Source organism: Mustelus asterias, chromosome 18 (assembly GCF_964213995.1).
Source record: "Mustelus asterias chromosome 18, sMusAst1.hap1.1, whole genome shotgun sequence".
NCBI lineage: Eukaryota > Metazoa > Chordata > Chondrichthyes > Carcharhiniformes > Triakidae > Mustelus > Mustelus asterias.
This window is the reverse complement of record NC_135818.1, coordinates 58,769,348-58,788,408: the sequence shown is the minus strand read 5'-3', so window position 1 is coordinate 58,788,408 and position 19,061 is coordinate 58,769,348. Positions and strand designations below refer to the sequence as shown.

At 38.4% G+C, this 19,061-nt stretch overlaps 1 protein-coding gene across 7 annotated transcripts in view; it reads left to right on the top strand.

The window, feature by feature from the left end:
• The first annotated feature begins 109 nt into the window (after positions 1-109).
• rcor1 (REST corepressor 1) overlaps positions 110-19,061 on the top strand; it is a 132,238-nt gene continuing 113,286 nt past the window's right edge. For all 7 annotated transcript variants that reach the window (XM_078234081.1, XM_078234079.1, XM_078234080.1 and 4 more), the window contains exon 1: positions 110-161. In XM_078234081.1, coding sequence (XP_078090207.1) covers positions 113-161 — 49 coding nt within the window. In that variant the 5' untranslated portion in view covers positions 110-112. The remainder of the gene's footprint in view (positions 162-19,061) is intronic.

Sequence of the window (19,061 nt, the reverse complement as noted above, 5' to 3'; positions counted from 1 at the left end):
AAAACCTTCAAAAGATCAGTTAATTATCGTCAGTTAACGAGACGCGCTGACACCGGCTTGTGGATGTGTCTTAACGGGGATGTTATGTTAACTACTTGTTACAGGTGGAGGAATGCGAGTGGGCTCCCAATACCAGGCGGTGGTGTCTGACTACGATCCTGGTGAGTTTTGAATTGTGTGTGTGTGTGTGTGGGGAGAGAGAGATAGCCTAAAACTGTCCTTCATTCCATCCCCCCCCTTCCTCCTCACCCACAATCCCAAATACTTTATCCCAGAGAGTTAAATCCACACAGGGGTCAGTGAAGGAGAAGTGGTGAGAGGAAGGGAAGTGTCTTCATCCTGAGTCATCGTGAGAAGAGTTAATAAAGCAGACACGAAAAAGTACAGGATATTAATTATAATAAAATGAGGGCAGATGAATAATCACTCCCCACCTCCCCCCCCCCCCCCCACTTCGCCCTGCTGTTGGTCTTGAGAATAGCAGCATCAACAGCGTGTGCTGCTGCTGCAGGCGTGCTTTGACTTAAATCATCATTTCCTACCCCACCCTGAATAAAATTGAAATATTGTACCCGATATTGTCCGCCCCTTTCAAAAGTTCTGAATGGCTAAAAGATCTTCAGCTCCCGGGTTTGTGCCATACTCGATGTTCTCCGCGATCCCTCAAACTCCTTCCTCGTTAACGGATACTTTCACATTCGCTATGAATTGGCACGAAAAAAAAATGTAGCTCAACAAATTTTGGGCTTTTTTAAAGCCGCCTCGGTTCTCCTTTATTTTATTCACATTCTGTCGCTCTAGTTCAGATCGACAACGCGATTTAAAAAAACTAAAAGTGTATTTTGAAGCCTGCATTATTTGTCTCTGGGCGCATGTGCGAGACATAGGAAATCAGGAGGACACCGAAAACCATGCGAAAGGTGCTCTGAGTTGCATGTGTCGGAATATAATTAAAAGTCGGACAGTTACATATTCTCCTGTGCTTATTGCGTGTAAGGCTTTGGCATTCAAGCATTTGTCATTAAATGGACTGCAGGAAAGCCACTTGCTAAAATCCGTTGGAGACAAACTCTCAAGTTGGCAAAACATTTTTAATGTAATTATCGTAACTAATTTGACTTCATTAAAATCAGCAGTTAACTCACATTTAAAGGATCGGTGTTAATTATATCTCGGGAGTGTTTCAGACGTTGTGCTTGGACTTTAATTTGTTCAACACCATTTTTAGAACAAAAATGGTTCAAGACCACATTTTGTATTTTTGACTTTTAATGACTGTCACAGTAGTGGTGAAATTTAGCCTTGTCAATAAGTTAGCTTTGTTTAAAATCAGAAATTGATCACAATAGGGAATTCAACATTGACATATTCCTGTTTTAATTTAAGTTTCAGGTCACGGGCACTGTTGTAATATAGGGGATTTTATAGTAATAAGAGTTTACTTGAAGTACAGTAAAGAAAGTATGTTAAAGGTTACAATCACCAGGAAATTGATGTGATTCAGTTTAAGCATAATATGGTTGATTATAAGGATCAGTGGAAGATTTGTTTTAAAAAATGGGTTTTGTTGGGTTTTAAAGGAGGTGAGGGAGCATGACTGGCTGGAATCAGAGAAGTCTCACAACACCAGGTTAAAGTCCAACAGGTTTATTTGGTAGCACAAGCCACTAGCTTTTGGAGTGCTGCTCCCTCATCAGGTGATGAAGTGACCTGATGAAGGAGCAGCGCTCCAAAAGCTAGTGGCTTGTGCTACCAAATAAACCTGTTGGACTTTAACCTGGTGTTGTGAGACTTCTTACTGTGTTTACCCCAGTCCAACGCCGGCATCTCCACATCATGGAATCAGAGGAACAGTGAGGTTGAAGAACTTTGTAGTATTGGAGTTTATACATTTGGGGAGATGCAAACGCATGAAAGGATTCGTCAGCGAAATGGGAAGGTAATTTGGAGGCTATGGGTTGATGCATGCCAATGAGGAAAGGGTGGTGTGGGACTTGATGTGAAATAGGATGTAGGTAGTGGAAGTTTGAATGGGAGGAAGTGGCGGTTGTGATGCTGGCTAAGCGAGCATTGGAATAGTCAAGACTGGAGGAGTGAAATACGTCAATGAGGCTCAGTGACAAATGGGTTTGGAGATGTATTATGGAGGTCTTGATGATGGACTGGATATGGGTTGTGACTGAATAGATGCTGTAGTTCTAAGCAGTCTGGTAAAGCCTAAAGTAATGGCTGAGCTAGAGAAATGGAATTAGTGGCGTGGGTATAGTTTATGCCTGGATCCTTGGAGAAACAGTCAATCTGTGGGAGATGGTAAGAAAGGCCACCTCATGTTTTGTACTGAGCTAGTTAGTCAAGAAGTTACTCCTTATTTGGTGAACTTTACTTTACATCCTGCCAAACGGCAACGCAGTCGCTTGTAAATATTGATTTCTGTTAAGGTGTAGCCTTCACAGATGTTGAATCATTGTTTTCTTAAATATTGCCCAAGTGGTCACTTCTGAATTGTGAAGATTGGGCTGTTCAACAGCAGACCCAAGTTTGTTTTTGCCCCAATATCCAGATGTGAACTTCCAGTCAGGCTAGTGCAGTCATTTTCTACTCAACAACAACAAACTTGCATTTATGTAGTACTGCTAATATAGAAAAATGCCACCAGGTGCTTGACAGGAGTGTTACACAAGAAGATACGGCAGGTGATTAAAGAGAGAGGTTTTTGAGGACAATCTTAAAACAAAAGAGAGGCTTGGGGTTTGCAATTCTATAGCATGGGGCCCAGCTTCCTGAAGGCATTACCAGCAATGGTCGAGCAGTTAAAATCAGCTGATGCATGGGAGGGACAACCCCATGGAGGGATTTGAAAACACGGGTGATATATCCATAACCCAGCAGTACTGAAATTGTGGATTGACCTTGGAACTGTTCTGGTCTGAGTAACTTGTTACTGTTTGCGTAAATTCTTTGAACCATTTGGATTGCAGATCTTCATTTTGATACATGTCAAATGTATGTTACAATTATTTTCTAGGCTAAAGAAGGCTAACAAGGAACTCTCTAGTTTGTTACATTGATGACTTAGAGTCATAGAGGTTAGAGTCACTTGGCCAAAGAACCTGGGTTCAATTCCAGCCTTGGGTGACTGTGTGGAGTTTGCACATTCCCCCCTGTCTGCGTGCGTTTCTTCCTTGTGCTCTAGTTTCCTCCCACAGTCCAAATATGCATAGCTTAGGTAGATTAGCCATTAGCCATGGTAAATGCATTGTGGGGGCGGTGAGGGGTGTTGCTGGTTAAGATGCTCTTTCGGAGAGTCGGCGCAGACTCGATGGCCAAAAGAGGGGTTCTAATATACGTTATTTTACGTTGAAATGACTTTGTATGGACTTTATCTTGAGTTTAGTTTGAATTTTCAGAATTAATTGTAATCAGTAACACAATGTGGCATGTATTTGCATTTTTTCAATATTAAATTGTGGTATCCACATCACTTTCTCTCTATCAACATTCTGGTTTCTGGGGCTGAAATTGAAAAAAACCCCGGCATTTTGGCCTTCACTGTTCATTTTAAATAATTAAAGATAGTGGTCAGTGGGCTTGTACAGTGAAATTTGGGATACATTGAACCATTAAATATAGCATGTTCGGATATTGCTTCATAGATGCTTCAACGTATTGGTAAACAGAAACTTTCATGCACCAGTTTGTACCACATACAATTATTTCTTTTGAGATATGGTGTTATTGATTGAATGCCCGCTTAACTTTTGAAAAGAATGCAATGAGTTCTAGTTTTAAAATATTTTTAATAAATGTTAAGTGAATCAATTGTAAAATGAGGAGTGTACCTAAGGTCAAAACTTCAAATATTTCTATGGTGGGATGGGTGGAGAAGTGATTGGGAATCCATTAATTAGTTTATTTCTGAAAGGAAAAGATTGGCAGTTGAGCTGAAGAAAAATAAGATGTGGCAGTGATCTAAATTGCTGTTTTTGTTTCCATTGTGCTAATAGGGTTGTCAAGATGACAATATATGTATTGCTATGAAGAAAGCTGATTTTATTCCAAATCTATTAACTGCTTGCATTTAGTCATATGTCTATAATGTATGCAGCTAATAGAAAGCGGAGGCGAAAGACAGAGATTTATGGAATTAGAATGGCCTACAGAGAGGATTTTTAAAAATGAAGACAAGACCCTGATATGTCAGCTGTTTTATTGTTAGAGAAAATATTAGAAATAATATGCCCTTTGAGAAATCATTTTCTAAGTGGAACAAATAGTTTAAGGGATGTAGTTTGAGTCTATTTTTAAGTCTTTCTTTTAAAAGTGAACTGACAATGACTTCAGAGTGGTAATTGCTGAGTAATTTTAAACTACCTTGGCAATGTTTCTATGAAGGATATATTGAGATTCTGAATAAAAACTCCAACTAATTGCACATGTGTGTGGCGCTGTGTCTGGCCGTGACTGTAGGTGCTGTATATGTAACTACAGGAAAGAGACATTGGGTGCAGCTCCAGGAACTATGAAGGTAAATGGTCGATTAAATACGTGGGGTGTACAGGCAGCGCATAATCTAGGTCATGGAATGCAATGGGAATGTGTACATGTGTCTGGTTGACTCTGGATTGTTAAAGCATTACATGAAGTTGGTGAGCTAATTTTTAGTTGCAGGTTAAAACTGTAAAGGAGGAGTTTGAGATGTATTACTTTTAATTGTCATTTTGTATGATTTGTGGCAGATGTGAAATTACAGAGATGGATTTGGATAGTCACTATCTTGACTGGAAGGAAAATGAATAGTTCTGTTATTTTAAGCTAGTTGTTGTCACTATCATTTGATGTGAGAAATTGTGTATTCTGAAGCTCAGAATGCTAAAAACTGCAGGCATCTGCGCAATTCAGTGTGCATTGCAGTTTACCCAGTTGTAATCCTCATTCCCGAGTCATAATGTCATGAGTTCAAACCCAGCTCCAGGAACATGTGCAGTACTGAAGGAGTTCTGCATTGTCTGGTGCAGTGTTGCAGATGAGATATTAAATTAAATCTCCACTTACCTATTATTTTGGACTTTACAAAAGATCTCATAGCAGAATTAGAAAAAAAATTATTGTCTAGATCCACATTTATTCTTTGTACTATAAAAAATAGTTTAACTAGTCATCAGTCTAATTGCTGTTGTGGGACCTTAGTACGAATTGATGGCTCATTTTATATATCTAACAGTGCCCACACTTCAAAATTAATTAATTGTTGGCTTAACCTCTTTAAAAGGCACTATATAAATACAATGTCTTCTTTGTTTCTGTAGTTTTGGTGCTTGGATTGGCTAGGAGGTGCAACTTCTTGAAAGGAAGTGGTCTATTCCAGACCAATCAATTATGGAAAAGTTAATATTCAGATTTTTAAAAGTTGGATAAAGTTTGAACGCAAGTCTTAAAATGTAGAATCAGTTATGAAACTGATTTCAGCAATAGTAACTTGTCCAGTGCCTTTAATGTAATAAATTGTCCCAAGTTGCTTCATAGATTGTAAAGCAGAATTAGACACTGACCTGCGAAGGTGTTTTTTTAAGGCAGGTGTCCAAAAGCTTGGTTGAATAGGAGAGGGGATTGAAAGCAAGAGAGATTTTTGCAATTGAAATAAAGCATTGAGAGTCAGTGAAGATAGAGGTGGTGAGTGAATGGGACTTGCTCCAAAAAAGGGCACGAACAACAAAGTTTTGGATGACTTCAAGTTTAGGGATGGTAGAATGCTAGAGGCTAACCATGAGTGTATTGGTCCTGTCGAGTCGAGAGGTAATAAAGGCATGGATAAAGATTTCAGCAGCCGATGAGCTGAGGTATTGGAGGTGGAAAAAGGTGGTCTTAGTGATGACACAAGTATGTTGTTGGAAGCTGATTCTGGGTCAGATGTGACCTCGAGGTGTAAACACTCTGGTTCAGCTTCTGTTACCAGAGAGGAGCGTCAACAGTGAGGGAAAAAAGTCAGTGCCAGAGGGACTAAAGATAATAAGTTCGTTCATGTCTGTGTTTAGTTGGAGGAAATGTCTGCTCATCCAGGCTGTTGGACAAGCTGTTTGGTAATCTAGTGATACTGGAGGAGTTGAAAGGTGGTAGTGAGGTAGAGCTCAGTATTGTAAATGTACATCTAAAAACTTGATATTGCTTTTGGATTGTGGCAGCAAGTGGATAAGAACTAAAAGGCCAAGGATAAATCTTTAGGGGAAATTGGAGGAAACAGTGCAGGAGCAGGAAGCGAATCCAATGACCACAATTGGATAACAATACTTTTCACTGTATCCCAAAACAGGTGACAGTAATAAATCAAACAAATAAATAAAAATTAACCTGGTGAATGCATTCCCACCCATTTGGACAGTGGTAGAGAAGAGTAGGATGTGAGGTCAACTGCAATAAGGGCTGCAGACAGGATGAAGACTTATAGTTGAGCTTTGTTAGTGATGTAGGGTTACTCTGAGAGCAGTTTTGTGTTGAAGCAGGGTGGAAACTTCAATTTGAACAATTGAAATGTGAAGTTCCAGGAAAGATGGGCACGGATTTTGGGAGATGACAAAAGCTTTCAAGGACTTTGAAATGGAACACAAGGTTGGAGATGGGGCAGTGGTTTGCAAGGATGGTAGACACAAGGGTTGTTTGAAGACTGGTGGTCATGTTAGATTTACAGAAGACAAACTGAAGAGAGGACCGTTAACAGTCTCAGTTAACATTAGGATTAGGAAAGGAATTTGTGGTATTTTATTGGGAATAGGGTTGAGGAAGCAGGAGACGGATCTTATGGGCAATGTGGGATATAACCGTGTAGGTCAGTGATGGGCAACCTAGGCTAGTGAGTGGGCTGCATGAATGGCAGTCAGCAGATGACTTCTACTACTGTTAGTGATTTACTACTGATGTTAGCTGTTTAATGTAGCTTGTTCACTTAGCCACCTCTGGCAAAGTTTGGAGGTGCATTTAAGCAACTGTTCTATTTTGTTTTAGGATTTTGAGTTCTATTTGCCCTGCAAGAAAAATAAAACATAGGTTTTCACTTTTGACTGCGCTTCACTTTGGCTTGCTTAGGCACCAAACTGTGTCCTTTATATGCCACAGATAAACAGCAAGGCCATCGCAGAGCAAAACAGCAAACAGTGAAATGTAAAATTGTAATTTTCTTGTATTGCCTGGAAACACTTCATTTAAATTTAGTGATCATGTGTAAATGCTCTTGGAGATGATTTAACTGTCACTGCTTCAGTACTAGCAGCAATCAACATTGCAGCATAATTACATATGTATTCTGTATGCTTGTGCTGCAACTTTCTTCCAGTAAACCACATTGTAATGGCAGTATCTAATATTGCACACTGCAAGTTAGTTTTTTGACATGAGGTTAACATTCAAATTGTTGCTATGGTTTTTTCTGAAACCTATTAATGGGCATGCTCTTTCTTCATTAACCAAAGTGTTGTAAGACTCTTCAGACATGTTCCTATCAACAGTTCCCTTTGCAGGCCTTGTGATCCTGCCACTGTTTAATCTAACCCTTTCCTGAGTGCTTCTGGACATCTGATCCAAACTGTTCGTAAGTTCTTCTTGGCCTTTTCAGTCCTGCCCTTAGAACTCTTGCTTTGCTCTCAGCCTCACTTTTAGGTTTGATCCGGTGACTCCCTGTGCCCAACCACTTTGTTCCTCCTCCCTAACACCCACTACTTGGCTAAGTTTCTCATTGTTCTCAGACATAGAAGCCTATCTACAATAGGCCTCATTCAAGCTGAGATTGGAAGGATTATAGGAAATAGCAAAAATGTTAAACATTTGGTCTGTTTGCATAGATAAGACATAAGACACCAGAAATAGAGAGGAACCAAGAATCTAATGAGTGAAGTACTAATATTAGTAAAGAAATTAGCCATTGAAATCCATCAGATCCCTGAACCCACCTACCTATGTTTCAGGGTTCTGAAGGAGGGTGGCTATAGTGAGAGTAGATGTATTAGTGATCTTCCAAATGCTCTAGATTCTAAAATAATCCCAGTGTTTTAGAAGGCAGCAAATGTAACATTGCTATTAAATAACAGAGGGAGAGAAAAACTGGAGGAGAGCAGATTAAGCTGGAAAATGCTGAAATCCACTCAAAGGAAGTGATAACAGAATTTTTAGAAAATCATAATTTGATTAGGCAGAGATGAATGGGAAATTTTGGCTGACAAATATACTAGAGTTTTTTGAGTATGTATCCAGCAGAGTGGATAAAAGGAAACCTGTGTATGTAGAATATTTGCATCTTCAAAAGGCATTTGGTAAGATGCCATAAGAGAGATTGTTGCACAAGGTAAGGCCTCATGAAGTTGAGGGTAGCTCATGGATAGTGGATTAATTAAAGCACAAAAAACAGTAGGAATAAAATGGCTGTTTTCAGGTTGACCGGTTATTTTAATGGGAGTGCTGCAAGGATCATGCTTGGACCACAGCCATTTACAATCTAGGTTAATAACTTAGAGAGACCAAATGTAATGTACCCCGTTTACTGATGATACAGTTGGGTGGCAAGTTGTTAAGAGGGCACAATGTGAAGATGGATACAGATAGTTTGAGTGGCAAGGTGACTGTTGTGGTTCAGGTCAGAAACTCAAAAGTGCTTTATGGAACCTGGATCATAAGTTTTGCCTCTTGAATTTGGCTAGGAGAAGCATGAGATGTTTTATTTCAGGTATGATTCAAAGACTCACTAAGGAGCTTTTATCAAACAAAGTTTATTTAAGGATATAGTTAACATGTATAGTAAGAAAATTAGCAAGAACTTTTATCAATTACAAACAAGAAACAGAACAACCACTGTAATGTATAACCCTTCACAAATATATCTAATGTGTTCCAATCAAACCAATCCCACGGACAAAAGGCCCTTTTCACAGGTTTAACACAGCAAAGACTAATGCTCACGTAATACTGGACTTGGATCTTTTGGATGAAGGCTGCAGTTCTCTGGATAGACTCAACAGTTTGACGTCAGAACAGCTTCTCAAAACACCAGGGACTCTAGGCAAGCCACCAACAGCCGATACCCCCCTTCAGAAAAGCAAGACCTGGTTTCAGGTAACCAACAGAATTTCCAAAACCAGGGAGATGAAGAGAGACTTCCTTTCAGCTTGATACCCCTTCTAAAACTAAAACTCGAACTACAGCCAAACAGAAAATGAAACCTAAATTCACTGGATAGAGGAAAAAAACTGTCCAAAAACATGTGACCATCCTCCCAACAATGCAGGATCATAAAACAACCCATAATTAAAATAAACAAACCCCGTTTAAGCAGCAATAAAAAAACTCCCATAGACAGCCCGGCAACAATGAGAAAAACAAACTACAAATGTTTGCTGACAACTGCAGCGTACATGATTTAAAAACACTTCTTAAAGGTACACTAACGTCACAGTGATGGTTGGAGTAGAATGTGTGGAATAGAAAAATAGAATATTTATTGAATGATGAAAAACTATTAAATGTTGGCATTTAGAGGGATTTGGGTGTCTTTTTACACAAAGTTAGTACAATAGCAAAGTACTGTAGATGCTAGAAATTGGAAATAAAAACCAGCAAATGCTGGAAATGCTTAGGTCTGACAGCGTCTCTGGAGAAGCAAAGGTTAATGTTTTGGGTCTGTGACCTTTCATGAGAATTGAAAAAGTTAACGTACAGGTACAATAAGCAATTAGGAACGCAGATGGTATGTTGGCTTTTATTGTAACAAGTTCGAGTACAAGAACAAAGAAGCCTTGCTGAAATTGTACAGGGTATTGGCGAGATTACACCTGAGTATTGTGTCCAGTTTTGGTCTCCATCCCTGAGGAAGGATGTACAAGTCTTAGGTGGGATGCAATGAAAATTCACTAGAACCAATAGGGGAGATTGAGTAGGCCTATGTTTTCTGAAGTTGAAAAGAATGGCAGTTAATCTAATTATGAAGTATAAGATTGAGAGGGCTGGTGGGTTATATGCTGAGAGCTTCGTTTTCCTGGCTGGAGAATCAAGAATTAGGGGGAAGAGTGCCATGATAACGGGTTAGCCATTTAGGAAAAGGATTAGAAGGCATGGCACAGTGATCAGCATTGCAGCTTCACAGCACCAGGGACCTGGGTTTGATTTTTGGCTTGGATCGCTGTCTGTGAGGAGTCAATTTGTTCTCCCCGTGTCTGCATGTGTTTCCTCCCACAGCCCGAAAGACGTGCTGGTTAGGTGCATTGACCATGCTAAAGTTTCCCTCAGTGTACCCAAACAGGCGCTGGAGTGTGGCGACTAGGGGATTTTCACAATAATTTCATTGCTGTGTTCATGTAAGCCTACTTGTGACACTAATAAATTAGCTTTTAAACTAGAAATGTTTTCACTCAAAATTGTGAATCTTTGGGATATTTTACTTTAGATGTGCAGGAATGCTTAGTTGTTAAGCATACTTGTGACTCAGAATAATTAGATTTTTCGACCCTGAAGAATACAAGGAATATCAGTATTGGCCAGGAAAGTGAAATTAAGGTGAAAAACTGCTACAGTCTTTTTGAATGGCAGAAGCAGAGCAGACTTGATGGGCTGTATGATCTATTCCTGTTTCTTATTATTCTTTTGGTTCTGCTTCTGACCAGTGCTAATGAACAATGCTACAAGCCATTAACAACTGTTACATTGAAAATAGGAAATGCATTTTGAGTTGTCGAAAGGAGATTTTACTCATTATGAAGGCAAATTTAGTGTTAATCTTTAATTTTTGTAGAATTTAACCATGTGCATTGAAGATCCTGTAAATGACAGTAAAATTGGGTTTCCTTAACTGCATTATGACCTGTCACTGTAAGCTGTTTAATATCCTCCCTAAACTCTTTCTCCACCTCCTTTTAGGACCCACTTTAAAATCTACCTCATTTACTATATCTTCAAGTTACCTGATTTGATTTACTATATCTTCAAGTTACCTAATACAGTGAAAAGTATTGTTTCTTGTGTGCTATACAAAGCACACCATTCATAGAATAGGAAACGTGAGAGTGCAGAATGTAGTGTTACAGTCAGAGCTAGGGTGTAGAGAAAGATCAACTTAATGCAAGGTAAGTCCATTCAAAATTCTGACAGCAGCTGGGAAGAAGCTGTTCTTGAGTTGGTTGGTACATGCCTCAGACTTTTGTAACTTTTTCCTGATGGAAGAAAGTGGAAGTGAGAATGTTTCGGTATGCGTGCGGTCCTTAATTATGCTGGCTGCTTTGCTGAGGCAGTGGGAAGTGTAGGCAGAGTCAATGGATGGGAGACTGGTTTGCGTGATGGGTTGGGCTACATTCACAACCTTTTGTAGTTCCTTGCAGTCTTGGGCAGAGGAGGAGCCATACCAAGCTGTGATAGAACCAGAAAGAATGCTTTGTATGATGCATCTGTAAAAATTGGTGAGAGTCATAGCTGACATGCCAAATTTCCGTAGTCTTCTGAGAAAGTAGAGGCGTTGGTCGGCTTTCTTAATTATAGTGTTGTCATGGGGGGACCAGGACAGGTGGTTGGTGATCTGGACACCTAAAAGCTTGAAGCTCTCGGCCCTTTCCACTCGTCCCCATTGATGTGGACAGGGGCATGTTCTCCTTTACGCTTCCTGAAGTCAATGACAATCACCTTCGTTTTCTCTCCTTTTGACTAGGTATCTTTGATTACATCCCTTTTGTACATCTGTCACAAAATCAACGAATTTGCACTAAAGAAAACACACTACACAGTTTTTATAACCTAACTGAAACTTAAATTCCTTCATGTTATTCTTTGACAGCCCAAATTCATTTATTTTTTAACATCTTTCTCCATGTATATTTGGAAGGATTGTTTCTGGCCGGTCATCAAGCTAAAATGTTAACTCTGTTTCTCTCTCCACATCTGCTACCTAATCTGAGTATTTGCAAAGTTTTCTATTCTTCTTTCGTATTTTAAGCATTCGTTGTGTTTGGCTTTCCTGTTAGGAAGGCCTGCATTGCTTTGGTAGGACATTTTATCTCCTGCCTCATTTCCTATTGTAAAAGAACCATGACCACCTTCAATTCTTCCATCAGAATCAGCAGGATTAAGTTGCTTACTTCCTTAGTGATCTTTCTATCCAAATTTATAAATATAATTGTTTGGTGTTATCTTAACTTGACTGGTTGATATTGCTTTGCATTAGTATATATTTATCTGCACTAGAACATTTTACTACTTTCAAGTTTTTTTCCTAAGAGCGTGAAGTTTTTTTTACAGGCTGGCTGTAGAGTCTGTTTTAGAACAATTTAGCTAATAGCTATCTAAAATGTCTTTATCTGCCATCAGGGTAATAATTATGATGTGCCAAAGATTCATTTATTTATTTTTAAATGAGACAAAATGTTTGGAAGTGCTCCTGGGGTGTGGGTGGAAAACATGGATTTGCTTTGTACAGGGGTGAGTTTTAACAGCTAATGCCACTATCTAAATCTAGCAAGCAATACAATTGCTCCACGTCAGGCAGGGATTTGGTCAGCTATTTATTGAAGCAAGTAGTAATCTACTAGTAATCCAGGAACCAGGGCTACTCCGAGAATCTCTTCAGTGGCAGTTTGAGAATTTATATTCAGTTTTAAAATACCTGTAATTAAAATGTTGTAACCTGTGACAAATACCTAGTTCATGGTCCTGTGTTAACTTTTGAGAGATGATGTTTAATTCTGGAAAAATTAGCATTTAACTGTAGAAAATAGGATAAATGCAACTAAAGGAGCTTGGAGTCGTTTACACTTAACAGTTTGGGACAATGTTGACTTAAGGGGTTAATGTCTAAAAAAGTAAGACCCTAAAACAGAGGTGGTTTTGGTTAGCTGGAGATATGGTGAATGCACTGCTAGTAATGAAATGCAGTCTAGAGATGTTTTGTTTTGGGAGTTGGAACTAAATTTGTTTAAAAGCATTCAGTGAACCCTGAAAATCTGTGTCCTCATGCGATGGGTGGAAACTAAAGATTCTATAGTTTCAATTTAGCTATATTTGCTGGGAGTGAGTATGTTTGACAGTGGCGAAGAGGCTCCATACTGGGAGGGTTCTGCTGTTAGCAAGCTGAGGTAGTTGGACTCAGAAAACCCCTGCGTATCATTTTATGCAGCTGAGGGTTGCAGTTTGGACCTTGTGATTTGTCGTCCCCAGAGAAGCCCATGGAGCCAGTAGGTACGATTAGAGCTCAGGAGAAATCCTGGGCAGCTCAGAAGGTGGCAAGTGAAGAGGTTTAGGCCTCCGAATAAACCTTGGGAACCATTTATTACTTGGAACTGTGGAAGTGACATTGAGCTGTTGAATTATTGTAAAAGCTTAACTGATTTACTAATGTCTTTAAGGAATACCTGGTGTTCTTTCCTGGTCTGGTTCACAGTGCCGTCCCAAAGTGATAGATTCTGACTCTGAAGTGATGCAGCAAGTAACTTGCTTGTATTGATCTGCTTGGAGAAAATAGGGTTAGCAAATAAATGCCACTCTTGCCAATGACCTCCCGCACATACTGAGAATTTTTAAAAAATGGTTCAAATCTCCTTGTATGGCTACGAAAGATCAGTTGATACTGCTTCTCATGGCAGTTCTAGTGTTGTTCCAAACACTTAATTCTGGTGAGATCACAGGTATTTGTCTTAGCTTGTGACTTTATATTCACTTATTTCTATACGCACACTTTGTTTCACCCTACCATTGCAATGTAGTTTGAGGTCTTTCTGTCAAAGACTCTTGCCTGATGGGAAGGAAATGTAGGTGATGTATGATGATCATTACTTGCTGTCTCTGGACAGATTTCTGTGTACTTTTACCTAGTGCTATCACATTTGGATTTACCCATTGCATATCTGATTATTCTACTTGCAGCCTATGAACCTATTCTGAAATTTTTTGAACTTTCTATGGTTTGTGATTTCTGAATTTAACACTACTTTTGTTATCTGCGACATATTTGGTTTGAATTGTCTTGGGTTAACTTTTCATGAACCATGGCTATGAGCATTGCATATATAAGTGCCTTGAAATGGGGAATTATGTCTCTAGAGGAATTCCAAAAACATTATGAGCACCAGAAAAGTTTATTTCCAGGGACTCCAGCAGTCCAAACACACAGAATCAAGTTTTGTCCACCAGCAAGTAATGCAAACTGACTCAGTTTTTCCAGTGAGTAGAATTGATCACTTTGTAGCCATCAGTAAGGAGAATTTTACTTCTGATATTCTATAGATCATTTAATGAAGACAAGAAACTGAGTAAGGGTTAAGTCTGAGGGATTCTCACATTAGTCCTGTAACAAGATGAGAAATAATTTTCTCAACTTCTGCACAGGGTACACAAAGTATGTGCCCAGTTCAGCCGCTCGGCAGGATACATAACAAGCAAGTCAGTTTGTCATTTGAGGCCTGGAACAAATACTCTGAGGATCTAAGATGTTTAAAACTGCCCTTATTGATTTTATATGGATATTGAGAGCTTCCAGGTTAAGAATGACATGAATTGATGATGTATCAGCTTTTGATTGTAGTTACTTGCATATTTGAAATGCAAATTCCATGAGCTGAGGCATGTTTGATCTGTGGATGCTATTGTAGTGATCAGGGATTGACACTTATTACTAGATACAATGTTTAATACTTAAATTAAATTGAAACTATACTTGGTTGTAATAGTATAAATAGTATAGAAAAACCTCAAGTACTTCATCTTAGGAGCTCAGAATATTAAATTCATGTTTGTATCAATTCAGTCATTATTTTTCTCCGGGATCAAGCTTTTAAAATAAATTTTCACTTTCTTGTACCTTATCACGACTATTGTTTGAATTTTAGCACCTATCTTTTTATTTTAGATGTCTTCTTGAGTATGTTAAATGTAGCATCTTCTGAGGTAGTGGGTTGTGGAAGTAGCTTTGATTAACTTCTCCCAGTATGTGGAGCTTTTTGATGACTGGACCATTGAGTCCTAATTATCCATAATCATTTAGTCTGAAAATTGAATGACCTGTAGGCAATCCGTTTGATTCTGTTGCTAAATTTAGTACATTTTCTTTTGAAACAATTCTGTAGTAACCTTATTTTATAAAAGCCTGATTATTGGATTTGTTAAACTTCAGTGTCTATCAGCAGTAAGCTACTGTTCAAAAATGCCCAGATCTGAATAATTTTCTCTCAAAGCTGGTTCTTGAGTGTTTGATTAGTTCCCTTCTGTGGTAAAGAGACACTAAATATTCAGGAACATACATAGTTATTGGCATGTGGAAAAATTATTTTATTTGATTTATCAGAGTCTCATTAAATCTGATTACAGCTCAACTAGAAACAGACCTATATTGCACATTGTAGAAAGAAAATATGTAGCTGTGAAATTACTTTTATGTAAAAGATCTGAATAAATGAACATTTTGACTGGGTTTTCCCTAAGTACAACTGAAATAGCTGGTTATAAGAATTGTCTAATTTTTAAGTATGCACCTGTTAAAATTTTAAATTTCTTGTTCTTAAAATTCTTTAATTTTTGGACTTGATTTGGTGTTTGGCATTATGAAGCTTGACCCACAGAACTTTATCTATTAATCATTGGGCTATCTGACTTCTGAATTTTTTCTTGAAACTTGTTCTGTACACTTCTGAGGGAACAATGTGTGAATTCACATGTCTTCACCTCATAGCAGACTCATGATTAAGGTCAGCCTGTTGAGTCGGACAAGTATCAAAATAGACAGCAAGCTGGTTTAAAAACGGATAGCAGAGTAGGGGTTAAGGGCAGTTACTACCCGTCTTTTGAAATTTTAGTGATGTTTAGCAAGGATTGGGGCTGCTGTTCACAATTTATGTAAACGATTTGGACTCTGGAACCTGAAGTACAATTTCAAAATTTATGTCCCAACACATTGGTTGGGGAGAGTTGGGGGCAGTGCAGTACAGTTGATCTCAAGGATGACGTGAATATCTTGCAGTTTGTGTCTGTAATTGGCTTGGTGGTGCATTTTGGTAGGAAGCCCAAGAAGTCCACGTTCACCTTGGAAATTGAAAGTCTAAATGAAAGAGGAACATAGAGGTAGGGGTACAGATTCCATTGTTGCAAAAGAGCTTTACAAGAATTCTACTAGAACTGACAGGCTCTCATTTAGAAACGAGAAAGCTGGGAAGCATGTTGGGGTTGATGTATTAAAGGTCTTTGCGATTATATGAAATAATTTGATGGGATAGATGAAAAGAACTTGAGAGAGAGCAAAACTTGAGGTATTGAGAAAAAGCGTAAGATAAACCCAAAAGAAAGTGATTAGAGCGTGGAACTTGCTACCGTAAGGAACAATTGTGATGAATAACATAGATGCATACGAGGGGAAGCTAGGTAAACATGAGAGAGAAATGAATTACCAGTTAGTTGTTTGGCAATACAAAACTACTGTTGCTGAAAAAGAAGCATGCTGTCAAATCTTTTCATCTTGCACTCATCAGGGAAAACACAAGCATACCAAATCTAAATGGGAAGAACAATTTATACTGCATAAGAAAAGGATGTTGATTGGTTGACTACTAGATTTTGATTGGTAGAGGTGTTGTCAGGGAGAACACACCAAGGAACCATGAACTGCCAAGCTTTTGTTCAAATCCGGCAAGTTGACACTTGTTAAGGCATTGCTATGGGGAATGATGTCCCCAAGCCTTTTCTGTTGAAAAAGACACAATGCATGGACATGTTCTTTTTGTTTGCAAAGGACAAGGCCCTGTGTGTGAGTACATGTAGCTTCTAGCATGCAGAAGTGAGCCACAATGTAAACCTGATTGATGATCTCAAATTGGTAAAAGCCTGAGCACAATTATGATCGTTTAATAAGTGTTGTCCAATTGTGGAATCGCATCTAATGTTGGATACTGTTCTGAGTTTTGCAAGCACAGGCTGGTTGGGTATAGTCAGTATTTTGCCTGTTGCAAACAGTGAAGAGACATGCTGTTTGATACAATCGACCTGTTGGGACAGTTGATTAATATACCTGACATCTCACCGGCACTGAAATTCATATACCGTAGTCCTCCAATTTAATAGAAACATAGTTGCAGCTTAACAAATCCCCACATATACAATCATCTTTGTCCAGCATTAATCTAACTATAAATTATACCCTTGCTGGCACAGGAATATTAAATTAAACCCACTAAAAACAATGTCTTATTTCTAATGTTTACCAATACAAATATAAAATCCTTATAAGTAGCTTTGTTTTCTTAACCAGTGGAATATAACTGGCAGCATGAAATGATTGGGCTCAAAAGTCTATTTTGCACTGTATACTCGTATGTAAAATTGTAAGTGACAATTAATTGCGATCCAAGTACCTTTCCTGATCTATGCACTTCACCAACAGTTAAAATACCCTGCCAATCTGAGGTTTATGCAGCCCATCCAAGATTGAAAAACTGCTCACATCATATGCCTTTGAAGCCTCCAAGATCCTTCCAAAATGGGAGTCGACTTGTATGCTGAATATAAAATTTTAACCTCCTGGTGTGGGTGGTTGCCATTTTGAAATGTGAGAAGAAACTTAAAACTGGTGATTTATATTACATGAATGTGGAATGGTTTACTGAGTGAATTAATTGTACTAAGATACCTTTAACTGCAATCAAGGCATTTTAGAACCGTCAAATTAATCGTTGTGAGCATCTTTCATAAAGAGTTATATAGAGTTATTTGAGCAATTTTGATCATCCTCTGCAACATTATACTGTTTCATTCTAAAAAGTGATTACACAAGCCTATGTGTTGAGTGTATGCAAAAGCATGATTTTGGTGCTGGAAAATGGGGTCAGCTTGTTCACCAGGTTGGCTTGTATACCATGATCTGTGATACAGTATATTGGTGGTTCTGTCTCATGGTTACTGTTTCTTTCCAGAGTATAACTTCATATTATTTCTGAAGTTGGCATTGGTTAAGATTTTTGAAATCTTTTGATTTGCAACAGACCTAGAGATTGTAAACCAGCCGATTTTGTCATTCTACTACAATAGAAAAATATAAAATGGTATTGCACTTGCTTCATTTCATAATTAAAGTCTTAAGATATTGGATGTACCAAAAATATCTCATTTTGGGAGTTCCTGATCTTGTTACATTTAAGAAACACTTAATAATGAGCTGTGATGCTGAACCTGCCTCACTATCTGCCAACATCCTAATTACAAGCCACGTGAAATGAGTGAGGTGGTGAAAGAGGCAGATGCTTGCAAATTTGTAAACTGTCCCCCTCCAAAGTGACAGGAAATGCGGCATCTGATGAGGGCAGTGGTACAGCAGCTGACTATTTGTTTATGGCTTAGGGAAAATTACCCAAAGCACTTGCTACTTAGGTTTAACAGAAAGCAAAAATTCCAGTGTTTTTTTCCCCCTAAAATGAACTACTATGCTTTCTGTTTGACAACTGTTTTCAAGTTTTTTATTATTGAAATGAAGATCAAGCTTTGTATGTTTCAGCATGTAATTTGATCAAAAGATGCTTGCAGAATTTAAGCCTTTGTTACAGATTCTCCTTTAGTTGATGTAAGATTTTAAACCAAGCATTTGATATTTAGCTTTTCAAACCCATACTTTATTACAAACTGATTATTGCACCTGTTATGCCTGCAAGCAAAACATGTATGTTTGACCAGAAAAGACTCAACAGCAGTGCAGTACAGCTGCTTCCATTGAAGAAAACTGAGTGAGTTCAAATCTTATGCGGCAGAGAACAATTGAGTTCCAAAGACTGAGTATAGCTGTTAGAAAGTACACTATGACTTTGACTATTGATCCAGTTTTTGTGTGAGGACTAAAATTAAGACTGCAGTGTCAAAAATAATGAAGTTTATTGCTTTTGGATGCTTTGCTAACTTCCTGTTTTTCATTTTTAAAATGGTAAGCTATTTTACATTGAAAAATATTTTAACTTGGCACAAAAAGCAAGTATGCTCATGTGATGCTGGGTTTTCAGCTGTTTAACACCTGATGCGAATTGGTCCTTTAAATGTTGGATTAAATCTCTGTGGCTTCCCAATCCTGGAACTTTCCA